Raw genomic sequence first — 17,374 nt, 5'->3', positions numbered from 1 at the left:
AAGAGAATAGTCCATCTGGGATAGTCACCTAGTGGGAGAATGGGGTTCCAATGCGTCCGGTACACCCTTTCACAGACAGAATAATAGCCATACGTTGCAATGGAGAGGTAGCCATGTTTGCATGTGGCCCTCTCCACTGATGTCTATGGGAGTTATGGAAAAAAGGTAAACATTCAGTGCTTTATTAAAGTATATGGAAGATGCGGCTGCTAGGAATCATTCACCAAATCTCTGTTCTAGTAATATAACCATGGTTGGGAATAAATAAACCAGCCATTTATGGAATATCTGGTGGATGTGGTATAAATTCCTTGCAGTAAAGGGGCTATTCCAAGATTAAAGTGTCCCTGTCGTTGTAACTTTCAAAATCTAAATCAAAAGTAGATGTGACATAAAGCAAGTTTGCAATTTACATTCATTATTTATTTTTAGTTATAAAAAACACGGCACTTCTTGTTTTCTGACTTTATTTTCTTAAAAAACAGGCAACAGTCAGAAAACAGGAAGTCCTGTGTATCCCAGGCCATTTGAGCGCTCACAGAGAGAAGGCAGTCATGTGACTGATGGACACGTTGAGCCGTGACTCTCTGTAGTGGCCGGAATTCCTGTGTTTAGTCTGTTTTTTTCAACCAGCAGAAAACCTGCCTTCAGGAGACTGGACCTGGAGTTCTGGTAAGTACAGCTTTGTTTTACAGCATGATAACAACAAAAAAAATAATGAATGTAAATAGCAAACTTGCTTTGTATCACATCAACTGTTGAGTTAGATTTTGAAAGTTATAACAACAGTGACACTTTAAATGTTATCCCCTATCCATAGGATAGTGCATAAGTAGCTGATCGGTGGGATTTCCAGCTGGGACTCCCACCAATCACAAAAATAAAGGTGGATTGTCCTCCAAGTGGCTAGGGTGGCAACATGCATACTCGGCCACCACTTAATTCACTCTTTATGGGACTTCTGAACATTAGCAAATGATGAAATGAACTATGTGCTAAGTCTCATAGACAGAGAATGAGCATGCGAACTTCCAATCCATTCAGTCGGGGGACAATTGAAAAAGCTTTATTTGCAACTCTGGGGCCAATCAACAATGTACCACTTACAGATCTAATATACTGTACTTATGAGAATGCATTTAACCCATTTTGCTTTGAGTGTATAATTTATTGTTGTAAATGGTTTATAAATCTAATACTACCAGGCTGTTACTGTAGTAGAACATCACTTCTGTCTGATGGAATTTCATTCTACCCAAATCTTTGGCCAAAATGTATGGCTGCAACCTCATACAAGTATAAATTATGAGAAACACAAGCACATAGCTTTTATTCTTACCTGTAACAATACAATAATTCGGAGGTTCAAGTACAGCTCCATAAAACTGGATGATGTTTCGGTGACTGAGCATGCTAAGTATTTCTGCCTATGGGTGAAAAAAAAAAAAATCAGACACACAAATAAAACCAGACTGATTTACACTTTAGGACATAAAATAGATCCCATACACTTTCTATTATTTATTTAAGGGCTATTATTTAACTGAAAACTCAGTTTAGACTTTACCATGCTAGACACTTCATAATACGGCTATGAGAAACTTCAGGGGTTTTCTGAACTTAAAGTGATTGTTCACCAAATTTTTTTTTTCTTTCAAATCAACTGGTGCTAGAAAGTGCCAGAGATTTGTAATTTACTTCTTTTAAAAAATCTTCCAGTACTTATCAGCTGCTGTATGTCATAGATATAGACATAGATATGTAGGACATACAGCAGTGGATAAGTACTGGAAAACTTGAGAATTTTTAATAGAAGTAAATGACAACTCTCTGGCACTTTCTGGAAACAGTGGGTTCAGTCGACGGTATAAAGTATATGGGGCCGTCCTGAACAACCACAAACAGGTGATGTTGGTCATTATAAGGGTCGATGTGATGGGAAAATCACGGCCGACCCCTTTGTTCAGAGAGAGATAAGCCACAGTGAGAGCGCTCTCACTAGAGCTTACCCCTTCCGATAGAGAACACAGGATCGCTCGGCCATGATGTATGGGGAGGACCGTCAACAGGTGGGAGATATAGGAAGGACGGTCAGTTATTGAAGGTATATGGGGACCTTAAGATTAATGGTTCCCAAGTCCATGGGGCTTGCTGTACAGCATATCTCTACATACTATTGAAGGCAGCTAAGGCAATACAACTTTCCCATAGAAAAAGAAAGAACAAAAAAGTTACAATCAGAAAGTAGACATGAAGGCAGTGTTCACATTGTGTATTGACTGGTGAATTCAGAGAGATGGAAATTTCTGAACTCATATACAGGATAAAATCGCTATGTGATAACACTCTCTTCATGTTCCCATTTATAAAAGAATTTGTACTAAATTGAAAAAAAGTTCCATTAACTCTTCTTCCTGTTTTATAACATTTTAGATGTGAAAACTTTGATAACGCCTTAAGGCCTCATTCACACGTTCATTAATTTTTCTAGACCACAAAAACTCCAGCTATTTTTACTCTGTGGTCCGTATAAATTCATCCATATTTGCATCCGTTTCCGTAAAATGTAAATAATACTAGTTTGCATTGATTTGATGTGACAACCGCACATCATTGATTTGATTTGTGACAACCGCGACGTCCGTAAAAAACACAGATCCCATAGACTTCTATTGGAAATCCGTACCGCAATCACAATCCGCACTAGAGCATGTCCTTTTTTTATGGACTGTGTGAATAGCCCAATAGAAATGAACCGAGAAGTGGAACCGTGATTACGGATCTGGAAAAATGGACAACTTTACTGAACGTGTGAATAAGGCCTTGTTGAATTTTCTTTCCTACACTATAGATGTGACGGTTCCCACAAGACACATTGAGGTGGATAGTACATTAAAGTTCACACTATAGACTAAACAATGACTTTGCTTTGAGTATTCTTTTATATAAACTGTTAGAGGAGTTTCCATTCTCGTGTTTATTGGATGTCTCATATACGTAATGTACAGGTTCAAGTCTACGATATACAAAGCAATATGTGATATAAGCAAACAGAAGAAGAAACAATAAACTACAAGGAAATGACATCACTGCTCTGCATTATCCAAATAAAATAGTAAAGCCGACCATACAAGGTGTTAGGATTTGGTTTAATGTAGTATATGAGACACATATGAGACTAGGAATATTGGGAAATATCTAGGATGTGGGTAATGTTTCTGGAATTCCAGTAAGTAGGAGGAATTAATCACAAAAAAAGATGAAAAACAAGCTAAAATCATGCAAACATTTGGGTTACATCAACTTTCCCCCAATGTGTATAGGTATTCACAGCGAAATCCACTGAGGATCCAGTGTCAGTCCATCCCTATGAGAATACATACATCCTGCTGCGGATCCAGTGTCATTTCATTGACATCCCGCTGCAAGTATGTAAGTTAACCCCCCGGCGGCCGGAGCATACATCACCTCCTCCCTGCTCCTGCTTGCTTTGGGGGTTCTCAGCAGGACGTCCCCACATCAGTGACTGCGGCGGGCCAGTGCACTGATTGGTTGAGTGGGACGAGCAGACGCTGGGAACCCCCAAAGCAAGCTGGAGCGGGAAGGAGGTGATGTATGCTCCTGCCGCTGGGGGGTTAACTTACATACTCGCAGCGGGATGTCAATGAAATGACACTGGATCCGCAGCAGATTTTGTTGCGAAACCGCAGCCTGAAATCCGCCTCGGATCCGGTGTGTGTGAAGGCACCCTAAAACTGTGTTCTCACTCTAAGGATTCTGTGCAGATTTAGGAGCACATTGTATGCCTATGGAAATAATACACAATGTTCACACCATACTGCGTGAACAAAGCCTTATGTACTGTGCCGCATGACCGGCCTCCCATATCCCGCAGGGTATCATCTTCTCCCAGGTTCCAGGAACGTCACGACCCAGCTGAAATGTCACAAGTGGGTGGGATTAAGCTTGCTCAGCCAATCATTGACTGCAGAGGTGTTCTGCCCCAGTCACTGACTGGCTGAGCGTGGCATTTGTCAGCGGGGTCATGAGATAGCCGAAGAGGAGCTGAGAAGACAGCAGAAGAGGAGCTGAGAAGACAGCAGACTGGGGTCCAAAAGCGGGACACAGCGCTGCACAGGTGCCGGAATGGAACAAGTGAATATGACCTCTTTTTTATGTCCCCCCACCCCGGCCCGAAATAATTTTTTTGCCTTCCCCCGGACTTCTCCTTTAAGCAAGCTTTGGAAAAATATTAAGGTTCTTATTTATGTTAGCCCAAAAGGCTTGGATGGTATACTGAGGGTAAATTATCAACTATAAGATCCACAATTTTATAATGTTCTACCAGGATTTCTGTCCAATGTAACTGTAATATAAACACAAAATAACATGAAGCAACACCCCATAACAAAGACAACAAAAAGATGAAGGGTGAATAAAGGCTTCCCTCTTATCTTTACTACTAATAAAGTTATGTACAGCTACGCCTTGTGTTCCTACAACTGTGTGTACACAGGGCTGCTTCCTGAATGCAATCCCCTATCCCTCCTCTTTCAAGTTTGTCACCATCTTTATTATAACCCCTTCCTTGCTGTGCTGCTGCTGTTTCTTTAATTTCGGGGAGGGGTGATCCCAGCCCAGTCAGGAGGCATGTTTATTGTACTGTATTGGGAAAACCCTTATGCCTATAAATTCCCTGCGGACTAAGACTTAACTTTTATTGTATTACTATAAAATGGAAAACTATAATGTGCTCAATCTATAAAGTGAAAAGTGATTAAAATAGATAGGGTGTTGGTTACCTTCAGGCTTTAATAGGCTTTTTGCCATATATATTTTTGCAGATAAGTGGTTAACAGTAGTAACACCTCGGCCGTTGGTGCTCGACTAATGAAACGTAGTTCTATCGACTTTTACTATTCCTTAGTAGCGGGTGATAAGCACAAAACACACCCGTCACTCTAACCACTTCTTATTCCTGCCTATTGCTCCAAGGTGCTCTAGGAGCAAGAGTTTTATCCCATTAGGGATGAGAGCCAGTACGCTCTTCCAATGCGATTTTGTATACGCATATGTCAAAGCCAGATCCAACTACCCACATCTAATTTAAAATTCACTATCTGCCTAAGACCTTACATGTTTCGCTGATACCTCATCAGCTTTTTCAAAGAATTGGCAATCTAACCCTCTGCTGGCGGATGCTGCCTTTAATAGGAACGCCGATACTCAAATTGAGAGTGGCGATCAGCCTACTTTCATCAAGTGGCCAATCCACGGCTCTCTTATCCATATATTGGAATTTCATTGGAGACAAAGAACAAGTGACGTCAACTCCCAGGTGAACATAACAGTATTGGGAGGTCCCAAATTATACTTTGCGCATGTCTGGTCTCCTAGTTTCTTTTCAACAGGGGCGCAACTGCGCATGTCATCACACTTTGAAAAGATCACCGGCTTATTAAGTTAGTGCACATGTCATACGACTCAGTTAAATGGAAGAGACTTTCACGTTCCTACTGCGCATGTCAATAAACTTAGAATAAGTATCGACCTTACATTCCAGTGCGCATGTCTTTATACTTCATCTCTCGAACGGGTAAGGTGTATCTATTGTACGCATGTCAGACTTAGACTGAAGTGCTTGATTCCATGTTCTCAGTCTATGTCTAGATGTTAATACATTCGCTGAGTTTGACACTAGTCTCGAAAGATTGCTGTTCACTTATGAATAATTTCCATATATGCACACTTATTTTATATAATATATAGTAGTTTGCGTACGTATATATATATAACATCAAGGCGACTTATTCTTTTTTGAGCCACCCAGGGTCTCAGGGGTACCATACGATGTGTCGCCCTGTACGTTTTGGTTTTTTAATTTTTTTGTGTTATTATGAGTATTTTGTGGCTGTTCTCCGCGTTAGGGGTTAAAATGATTGAGTTATATCACAAATTCTATTTACTTTAAACAAACGGTGCAAATGCAAATCCCTCATTAAGTCCATTTGGGGCCAGGGTTCTTAATTTGTAGATCCACTCCACTTCGACCTGGAGGAGCTTGGTATCTAGGTTACCTTTTCTAGGTCCAAGTTTTACTATCTGGATACCATATATTTTGATACATTTTAGATCACCTGCATGATGACTATTAATGTGTTTAGCTATGCTTGTTTCTACATTATGTCGTATATTGCTGATATGTGAGCCTAGTCTTTTTCTTATTTGTTGTGTGGTCTTCCCAACATATACTAAGTCACAGGGACATTTTATCGCATACACGACATTGCAAGTCTGACAGTTGATAAAGTCACGAATTTCGTAACTTTTTTGATCTCTAGGGTTTATAAATTGCTTGCTCTTCGGAAAATACTGACAAAAGGAGCAGGAGCCGCATGGGTATGATCCTTTTATGTTCGATCTAAGCCAGGTCGATGGTGGTGTCTCTGTTGGGGCAAAATGGCTATGTACTATTAAGTCTCTGAGATTTTTTCCCCTCCTGTACGTTATACTGGGTGTCATTGTAATTATGTCCTTTAAGTCTGGGTCAGATGTTAGGAGGGGCCAGTGTTTACTAAGAACTTGTTTCACCTGCCAGTGAGCCGCATCATAGGTACCTATGCAGCGTATAACTTTTTGATCATTTTTTGCTGCTGTAGAAGATCTGAGGAGACTAGACCTAGGGGTGTTTTTTGCTCTATTATATGCTTTGTGCAACACTCTCTCTCTCTATCCCCTTTCTGTAAATCTCCTCAGAAGTTCCAAACATTCCTTTTCAAAGTCCTGTTCACTAGAGCAATTGCGCCTTGCGCGTAAATATTGCCCGACTGGTATGCCTCTTCTTAGGGGGGCTGGGTGGTGACTATTCCAAATCAAAAAACTATTTGTCGATGTTTTTTTTCTAAATATGTTTGTCATGATGGCTCCTTCATTATTAATCTGAATGGTAAGGTCTAGAAAATTAATCTGTGAATTGTGTATTTCAAACGTAAATGATAATCCCAATGAATTGTGATTGAGGACCTGTACGAACTCGTGAAAAGCGTCTACTGAACCCTCCCAGAGAATAAACACATCATCTATGTATCTGTTCCAGGTAACAACGTGCTCTGTGTGTGTATTAAGTGAATCAGTGAATACATATTCTGATTCCCACCACCCAAGAAAAAGATTAGCGTAAGTGGGTGCGCAAACTGTGCCCATCGCTGTGCCAGTGATTTGTAAATAATATTTTCCGTCAAACGTAAAGTAATTATGTGTCAAAAGAAAAGTGAGTAGTTGTATAACTAACTTATTGTGTTGTACAAATGATGTTCCTTTACTTTTCAGATAGTATTCAACTGCTTGTATGCCCAGTTCGTGTTTTATGCTTGTGTAGAGAGCCTCTACATCAAGACTCGCTAGTTTGGTATTGGGAGTTACACTAATATCTTGCAATTTGCATACAGTTTCCTTTGTATCTTTAAGAAAGGATGGTAATGTACTCACAAATGGTGACAGTACTTCGTTTATGTATTTACTTATGCCCTCAGTAAGGCTTGAATTGCCAGATACGATGGGTCGACCTGGTATAGGAACTCTCTCTTTGTGAAGTTTTGGGAGTGCATAAAAGGTAGGTATCGTAGGTGTATTGTTGTACAGTACTTTGAATTCATTGTCAGTGATCAGGTTGTTCTGTTTTGCTGTCATGAGTATCGTTTTTAATTCTTTGAGATATTCTTTAGTGGGATCATTTTTTAGCCGTCGGTAAGTATTTTTGTCTTCTAACAGTCTAAGGGCCATATTTTTATAGTCTTCTGTGTCTTGAATGACTAAATTTCCCCCTTTATCTGATTGCTTAAACACTATGTTTTCTTTCTTGATAAGTTTGTTCAATGATTGTCTCTCTTTTGAGCTAAGATTAGAGTTATAGTCATTAATGTTGCATTGTGTTGCTTCCAGTTCGTTGCATACTAAGTGTACAAACCTGTCTATTGCATGACAGGTGGCTAAGGACGGGGTGAATTGAGATTTTGGCTTTAATGTTGTTGCGGGGGCCTCAAATGTCATTATCCCTGTCTCGTTTTCTATCTGGAGGTTCACTAGTGACTCGATTGCCTCTCGTTCTCTCCGAGTTAAGCTATAGTTATTTTGTTGTCTGTTTTTATTTATATAGCACCAGCTTTCTCGTGAAGAGGTGAATGTCTTTCACCCATGAGAATCTGTCATACTTTGGAGTTGGTGTGAAAGAGAGGCCCTTACGTAAAATCTCTAATTCATCATGATCAAATTTAGTCTTAAACAGGTTGCAAATCTGTAGTTTATCATGAGCATCTTTATGTGTTAGGCTCGGAAGTTGTAGCCCCATTTGCTGCAATCTCTGAGTTGGGCTACTGTCATTCCTTAACTGAGTCGTATGACATGGGCACTAACTTAATCAGCCGGTGATCTTTTCAAAGTGTGATGACATGCGCAGTTGCGCCCCTGTTGAAAAGAAACTAAGAAACCAGACATGCGCAAAGTATAATTTGGGACCTCCCAATACTGTTATGTTCACCTGGGAGTTGACGTCACTTGTTCTTTGTCTCCAATGAAATTCCAATATATGGATAAGAGAGCCGTGGATTGGCCACTTGATGAAAGTAGGCTGATCGCCACTCTCAATTTGAGTATCGGCGTTCCTATAAAAGGCAGCCTCCGCCAGCAGAGGGTTAGATTGCCAATTCTTTGAAAAAGCTGATGAGGTATCAGCGAAACATGTAAGGTCTTAGGCAGATAGTGAATTTTAAATTAGATGTGGGTGGTTGGATCGGGCTTTGACATATGCGTATACAAAATCGCATTGGAAGAGCGTACTGGCTCTCATCCCTAATGGGATAAAACTCTTGCTCCTAGAGCACCTTGGAGCAATAGGCAGGAATAAGAAGTGGTTAGAGTGACGGGTGTGTTTTGTGCTTATCACCCGCTACTAAGGAATAGTAAAAGTCGATAGAACTACGTTTCATTAGTCGAGCACCAACGGCCGAGGTGTTACTACTGTTAACCACTTATCTGCAAAAATATATATGGCAAAAAGCCTATTAAAGCCTGTAGGTAACCAACACCCTATCTATTTTAATCACTTTTTCACTTTATAGACTGAGCACATTATAGTTTTCCATTTTATAGTAATACAATAAAAGATAAGTTTTAGTCCGCAGGGAATTTATAGGTATAAGGGTTTTCCCAATACAGTTTCTTTAATTTCGGGTCGCATCAGCACCTTGTATGCCAGTGCATCAGAAACCCCTTCTCCTTCCACACACCATGTATGGTGGTGCACCGTAAATAATTTACTGGTACATTTCCAGCCTGTTCAGTCCAGTGCATTTATACCAGCATTATGTCATGGCTTAAGGCGAATGTTCCATTAGGCTACAAACACACTTGGCGTATCCGCAGCGAGTTTCTCGCTGCAGATCCCGGCCCTATGCTCTCAATGTCGGACAAACTCGCAGCAGGGATGTACATCCCTGTACAAGTTTGTCCGCAGCCCGCCACGTTAACCCCCCAGCTGCTGGAGACTATACGTTACCTGATCCCGGCTCCGGCTTCCTCCGGCTTGCTTCGGGGCTCCCGAAGTCTTCATGGCCCACTCAGCCAATCAGTGCGCTGATTGGCCGAGCGGGACGTGCCGGGAATCAGCGGAGGAAGCCGGAGCCGGGATCAGATCACGTATAGTCTCCGGTGGCTGGAGGGTTAATGGGGCGGGCTGCGGACAAACTCGCAGCAGGGATGTACATCCCTGCTGCGAGTTTGTCTGCCATTGACAGCATAGGGACGGGATCTGCAGCGAATCTCGCTGTGTATTCGCAGTGAGAAACTCGCTGTGGATAAGCCAAGTGTGTTTGTAGCCTTAGGTACATTCGCTTCAAGATTGGCCAATGGATAGAACGGCGCCGGAGCGGGGAAGCCGGTGCCGATGTCCTTTTTTTGAACCGTGGCCCAGGCCCAGTGTACAGTGGGAGGGAACGTCCGGCCCTCTATGACGCTGTTCCATTAGAATCAAAAATGGGCTTAAAGCGAATGTACCTGACAGTTAACAGTAAGGAGTAGGTGCTGTGTTGTGATTGGTCAGAGAAGTAAAGGGAAGGCCATGTCTGTGTGTGCACTACAGGCAGACAGCCAAGCTCTGGTCCTGCCTCTTAAAATGGAGAATGAGAAATAGCTGTGCACCATGGAGCGGGCTCAATAAGAGCAGTAGGAACAACAAAATCAACTTGTCGATATGCTTCAGTTTTTTTTTTAAAACCTCCATGATTTTTTTCAATTAATTCTTTATTTACCTATGAATAAACATGCATAATTAATTTTTGGGATGCTCCTCAGTGGCTAAAGTAGAACTAGGTAAGGTTTCACATCTTCCAGCTCCATTACCGTCTATGTCAACAGCCAATGAATGCAAAAAGACAATGGTTGACCTCAAGAAGATCAACCAAAACGCCGCAGTGACACCATCATGTGTCTCGACATCAGTGTATTCTGGGACATTGCCCCCTGGGAAATCAAATATGCAAAAAAACACTGCAGAGACACCATCACATGTCTCGATGTCAGTGAGCTAGCAAGACCTTCCTCCGGGAAGGAACAACCAAGCTAAGCAATGTCTCCAGTCAAGGAAACCACCCAAGCAAGGTATCCATCCACAGACAGCTGTTTCGGGTTATTTGTCCCTCATCAGTGTGGAGTAGGATTCTGGCCATGGGTCTATGTCAACAGCCAATGAATAACTAAAAAAAACAAAAGCACCAAGGTAGAAAAAACTTAATGGCTGAAAAAAAACGTCCCTGCCTAAAACAAACCCTGACCTTTTTTTTTCCACTCCATTAATATACACACCATTGTGCAGCCTTGGAAAACTTTCCGAAAGAAACTTATAAATTACACAGAGAATCCTCCTGTTGTTTCACGGGTTCTGAAGCTTTTATAGAGATGCGGCCAAAAATTGGAGTCCAGGGAATAATCTAACAAGCGAGGGCTATGTAACATGTACATTAGCAACTTTGTGTGTGCATTTTCCATACGGATATGAATCAAACCCCAGGTGTCAGATGCTTCATGCAAGCTTTTAGACATACTTCTAAAGTGCAGCGGATCCTGGGGTGGTAGTGCTGTTCTGTGACCTCTCTTACTATAGTTTATGTAGTTAGAAAAACCATTTCCTTTGATTGCAATCGTTCAAAACAGCAAAGTAACTTTTTGTGATTTATGTCAGATCTTTTACTTTGTCTTTGATGTCACTGAAGAGGGAAAAAAATGAGCTCTGGAAAGCCTCGGTTCACACAACTACTTTAACATTTGTTTTCAGGATGTCACTTATGTTCTTCAAAGGTGGATATTGTCTCTTTTTTATGATTTTTTTCCCCCTTACTGCATGAGGAACTTACAGAAGAAACCACTTGATAATTATTTTCCTTATTGCCCAAAAAAAAAAAACACAAAAGGCACAAAACGGTCATGGGGGTTTAAAGGAGCAAACATGAAACAATACGATGAGAAATGTCGGTTTATTAAACTTCACTTCTACGTACATTTTCTTAAATGGGCCCCGGCTGTCTATGAGCGTAGAAGCCGAAACGCCAGTGGCATTTGATCATCAAATAATAGGTATTATGGATAGAACAATGTGCCGTAGAGTAATGCAAATGAACTGAAAATGTAAAAAATATCCTACTAAGACTAGTAATTGCGTAATTGTGTGCCCCCCCCCCCTCTTAGTGCATTAGGAACCTGATTGTAAAATAAATAGGTATAAATGGCACTGGAGGTCAGGAGGCTCCTCGGGATGCTTTTAAGTGCTTTACATTGATTTTTCGCATTGATCATGCTGCACTATGAAAAACCAATAAAGAGCGGCTAGAATGGTTCTTCTCTTCGCTCTCATTTGTCCTTGTTCGGAGCATCTGCATGTGAACAATTTACTGACATAAAATGGCAGTGAACTAAAAGTAAAAATGTAAAAATTAAAGTTAGGGATGAGCGAATTTACAGTATTTTGGTGGTCGACTTGTCAGGCAGCTGCTTTTGAACTTTGTGCTGCTCTGGTTGCCCTGGAAAAGCTGCATCCAGTCCTGGGAATTGATGTTTTACAGGACTGGACCCAGCTTTTCCAGGCACCCGGAGAGGAGCGGCACGGAGTTAAAAGTCAGCAGGCTGACAAGCTGACCGCTAAGCCTAGGGAAGCGCTTTGCTTTGCTAGTATTGTAAATTCGCTCACCCCTAATTAAAGGGGTATTCCTAGGTCAAAAGGTGATGATATATAAATAGTTAAGATGAGCGAATTGCCCATCTAAACGGAGCAAAGCGCTTTGTTTGATCAGCAAACGACTTATCAGCCATCTGCCTTTCAACTCTATTCCACTCCTTGTTGCTCCAGCCCAGGTGTCGGGAAAAGTTGCATCCAGTCCTGGGAAACTGGGAGAAGTTTCCCAAAACTGGATCCAGCTTTTCCTGGCACATGGGGCAGAGCGGCAGGGAGCGGAACAGAGTTGAAAGGCAGGAGGCTGATAAGTGACCTCTCCGACTCTTACCACTCATGAAAATAGAGGGGACTTAGCACTGGTGTAATACCACACCTCCCTTTATTGTTTTTCCCCGGCACTACAACCTATTCAAGTAAATGGGTCCCGGTGTGCTTCTTGGCATGGCCATTTAGAACAATTATAGAGCAATGCTGAGCAGTGTAGGCTGAAAAACTGGCACTGGGGAGAGCTAACACTTACTAGAACTTTCAGCAGCTTCTATCTCTGTCTCTTTTTTTGACAAGATGCAATAAACTCCTCTTATCCCTCCTTGCGCCATAGACTTTAATGGACAGCATTGAACCTGAACCCTCAGGGAGCGGAAATCTAGCAGTTTTTCAGAGGGAAAGATGAGTTTAGCAGAGAGAGGGAGGAGGATGAAATGGCACTGATAAGAATAAAAAAAAGCTTTGTTCTGTCATAATAAAACAATTGTTGTACTCGACCAGTGTCCCATTTTTGGAACAGTTGTTAATTCTGAACTAGTAAAATATGGTAGTTGCTAATTGTATATGGCCTAGTGGAAAGTGGTGGGAATTGGCAAGTGTAGATACGAGACTGCTGTAGCCAATCACTGGCTCTAGAGACAAAACTTTTTATGTCACATGGCCATGCATTTAGACTAGACATTAGAAATTGGGAAGTTCTTAAAAGAATTATCCAGGCAGGCAAAATACACGTTGACTCATCCCCACTCCTGAAGACTAACAATTCATTCTATACATGTCTTTACCTTTTCTGTCTCCTTTTCTCAGTTTTGAGCTGCTGCTTTCTACTAAAGTCACAGAAAACTTTATCTGAGCTGTTCAGTCCGCCTCTGCTCTCAACCTCTCCCCCTTTCCTTCCAAGACGGCTGATGTAAACAAGTCCCTATCTGCAACTTTGTAGCTTCTTTGTAATGCCAGGAGGGAAAATCATAGTGAGTTCATCAGCAATTTGACCTCAGATTAACCCTCCCAGCATTACAAAGAAGCTACAAAGTTGCAGATAAAGCCTGGCAGGCACTTGTTTACATCAGCCATCTCGAAAGGGATGGGAGAGGAGGGAGAGATGGAGAGAAAAGCTCATACACAGTTTTCTGTGTCTTCAGGAGAAAGCAGCAGCTCAGAACTGGGGGAAGGACACTGAATAGATAATAACAAGTATGGAAGGAATTGTTAGCCTCTAGGAGGGGGCAATGATTTAACATATATAAGGATAAACCCTTTAAAGGACAAATCTGAAACAATAAGACTGGATGTAATGTCACCAGTCTTGGCACTTAAGGAAACAATCAGGCCTGAGGCTTCACACAAATTAAAAGTTTAAAACGTAGAAAAAAAACAATATATCGACTCCAAATTTAAAACCTAACCACCACCTTGTTTCCCGCTGTAAGTACTTCTGCAAAACAACTTTATAGACTCTTCAACTAGACACTTCTGGAGCTTTGCCAAAGCCGGCAAAGTAAAATAACACCTTCAATGGTATACTTATAAACTAAAAGCAAAGGACAATGAAAATGATATATCATATGAGGAGACACACTGAAGGTTCTACAAACTAAAGAAATTTATTGCACTACGCCCTCCATTTTTTCACAATTCAAGGCAGTTATTTAAAAAAAAACCATACCTATTAGGGTAAGTACAGCCTGTATGGGGTCTCCCTCTAATACTTGTTAGGCAGCAGTATCAATTGTCTCTACTTTAAACTAGCCCTAAAGAGGATCAGTAAGCCTTCCTGACCTGTTTTACTAAATAATTGTATTTGCCAAGAAATAATTCTGGACCACTATCCTCTATTATTTGTATTGTTCCGTTCATCTGTTATTCCTCCTGGAAATCTCTTAATACCCCCTCCTGGAAACTAAAAATTCCTTCCATACTTGTTATTGTTTACTCAGTCTCCTTCCCCTAGTTCTGAGCTGCTGCTTTGTGCTGAAGACACAAAAATCTGTGTGGGAGCTTTTCTCTCTGTCTCCCCCTTCTGCTCCCCGCTTCCTGCTGAGACGGCTGATATAAACAAATTCCTATCTGCAACTTTGTATCAACTCTGTAATGCCGGAAGGATTAATCACAGTGAATTCATCAGCAACTTGACCTCAGATTAACCCTCCCAGCATTGCAAAGAAGCTACAAAGTTGCAGATACAACTGACTAAGGACTTGTTTACATCAGCTGTCTCAGAAGGGAGGGGGCAGGAGGGAAAGACAGAAGGAAAAACTCACACACAGGTTTTTGTGTCTTCAGCAGAAAGCAGCAGCTGAGAACTTGGGGAAGGAGACTGAATAGATAGTAACAAGTATGAAGTGAATTGTTAGTCTCACCATGGGCAGCAACAAATGAAAAGTTATGTTTGAGAGGAGTACCCCTTTAATATAAAGATTTGCAATTAGCATCCTCTGTGTCTACTATTAGATATTACCCTGAGGGCACATGACATTTGACCTAGAGAGCCTCACCTTGTAATTGTTCTACAGTTTTGTGATTTTTTTAACCTCTTTAGAATAAAAAGCTTACCCCTATCTCAAGAGAAATTGTAAACTATGACCTATTTCCCCATCACTTTACTCCCTGTCAGAACATTATTTAAGAACTATGAGCACTTCATGTCAAACCCTACTAATGACAAGTACATTCAGCACATACTCAACGTATAAATATTAACACTTCTGAAGTCCCTCAACCTGGGAGAGAAATATTACACTTAATACGGCATTAGAACATTATAATCCTATCTACAATATTTTGCTGACTGCACCCCTGGTTACTATTAATCCACACAAAGAAGGTTAATCCAACTAAATAAATTATGTCCATATACCCTTTAAGGTCACATAGATGTCATAAAATGGTTATCCCCATTGAAGACTCCATGTCAATGCTATTCCTCATTTGCTATGCCTCTATTTGGCTGTCCTCTGTCTGACCCTGCAACCATCTTAGGTGGACATCAAACACAATCAATGGTCTCTCCTTTTTTCTTAGATGACCCAAGTCCTTCCAATCTGGTGTGTATTATTTCTGAACTAAGACACTGTGGACAGTGTAACCTAGGCGGGGCTTCATTAGAGTTGGGGGCCCTCTCCCCAGCCGGGAGATGTGACCCAAGTGCCATGAAGCCCCGCCTAGGTGACACTGTCCACCAATGAAAAAATTAAGCGAGAATAAGGAGGGTAACAGTATCACTTTAATAATGTTTTTTTGTGTAAAAATTGTTCTATTAGCAATAGCAATCACAATTTTTAAGAAGTTTTTCATTGAAGTGACTCATTGTACCCTTAGAAGAGGCCATCAATATCAGATTGATACGGGTCCTTCAGCACCGCCAATCAGTTGACTTAAAAGAGAAATCTGGACATTTTTTAAATCCAGCAGCCGGCAGGAGGGAATTTGATAAAAAAAGTGGGAACTTACCTCCCCCATGCCCGCGGTGAGTGGCGGGACCGGCCTTGGGACCCCTGCCAGGCACTGCACACGTCACGACCCAGTTGATGGACTGGTCGCTCAGCCAGTCAGTGACTGGGGCGGGACACTGCCCCAATTGGCTGAGCAGCCAGTCCATCAGAACTCAAGGGGAACTCTGTCAGGGGTCCCTAGGCCGGTCCCGTCACTCACCCCGGGCATGGGGGAGGTAAGTTCCTATTCATTACCAAATTCTCCTCTCCCCCTGCCAGCTGCCAGATTTTAAAAATGGTCAGACTGCCTTGTTACGTGCATGTTATCTAGACACTTCTGGGTCACGCTTAAAGAGCTATCATTACACAAACTCAAGATATCTATATCCATAGACCCATTAAAGGGGTTATCCAGTGCTACAAAAACATGGCCACTTTCGTCCAGAGACAGCCCCACTCTTGTCTCCAGCTTGGGCAGGGTTTTGCTGCTCAGTTCTATTGAAGTGAATGGAGCTTAATTGCAAACCGCACCTGAACTGGAGACAAGAGTCGTGTCTCTGAAAGAAAGTGGCCATGTTTTTGTAGCATTGGATAACCCCTTTAAGGCCCTATTCACACATCCTGTTCCTGTCCGCAATTGCGGATCCGCAGAAAAATAGGACTAATGTATTTCAATGGACCCATACACACATCTGTGTTGTGTACTGGGCTGCAATCCGTTCCGCTAAAAAAAAGGACAGGCCCTAGTACGGACAGTAACTGACACACCCAATACAACTCTATAGGGTTCGTATTTACGGATGCAATACGGATGAAAATTTGCAGATTGCTTACAGATTCAAAATTGCGGATTGGAAAATATACTGACGTGTGACTAGACCCTAACTCTCCTGTTCCACTTCCCCTAATCTGAGGACAAGATGTCCACATTATGCCACGTGTGCTCTCTAAGTGGTTAATCCCCCAGATGCCACAGGTTGATGATGTCATTAACCAGGTCAAAAAATATCTGCATTTTGATCAAATGGAGGCATCACGATCGATAGAGCAACTGACAAAGTGGAAAACTTTTACTTGTAGCTTCTTATCTAGCGGAGAAATCCGAAGAGATGCGGCAGGTACATTGGGCAAACTGAAGATCACAGACTAAAACTAATGTGGAATTCTGATAGCAAAAAAAAACATCTAGATGTTTCCAATTTATGAAAGTTTTGCTGTAAGAGACCGCGAGCAAGGGAGGGAGGGGGGAAAGGGTGGGAATGGTATAATTTTGTTTCAATATATGTATAGCAATGTTGTATGGCCTCTGGTCACTGTTTGACCAGTCAGCTTTGTTCTTTATATCTATCTCCAGGTGAAAATAAGTCCACCATGTTTGTATCCTGAAAAAAATATGAAAAATTTATAAATATTGGGGGAGATTTATCAAACATGGTGTAAAGTGAAACTGGCTCAG

General features: G+C 41.5%; 1 protein-coding gene across 4 annotated transcripts in view; it reads right to left on the bottom strand.

Moving 5' to 3' along the window:
• The window catches only part of MAP3K20 (mitogen-activated protein kinase kinase kinase 20), a 150,710-nt gene that overhangs the window by 101,135 nt on the left and 32,201 nt on the right, over positions 1–17,374 (bottom strand). For all 4 annotated transcript variants that reach the window (XM_069982942.1, XM_069982944.1, XM_069982943.1 and 1 more), the window contains exon 3: positions 1,340–1,427. In XM_069982942.1, the coding sequence (XP_069839043.1) occupies positions 1,340–1,427 (88 nt within the window). The remainder of the gene's footprint in view (positions 1–1,339; positions 1,428–17,374) is intronic.

The sequence above is a fragment of the Dendropsophus ebraccatus genome, chromosome 9 (assembly GCF_027789765.1).
Source record: "Dendropsophus ebraccatus isolate aDenEbr1 chromosome 9, aDenEbr1.pat, whole genome shotgun sequence".
Lineage (NCBI taxonomy): Eukaryota > Metazoa > Chordata > Amphibia > Anura > Hylidae > Dendropsophus > Dendropsophus ebraccatus.
Note: the sequence above shows the minus strand (reverse complement) of the source record. Positions and strands in the feature narration are given on the sequence as shown.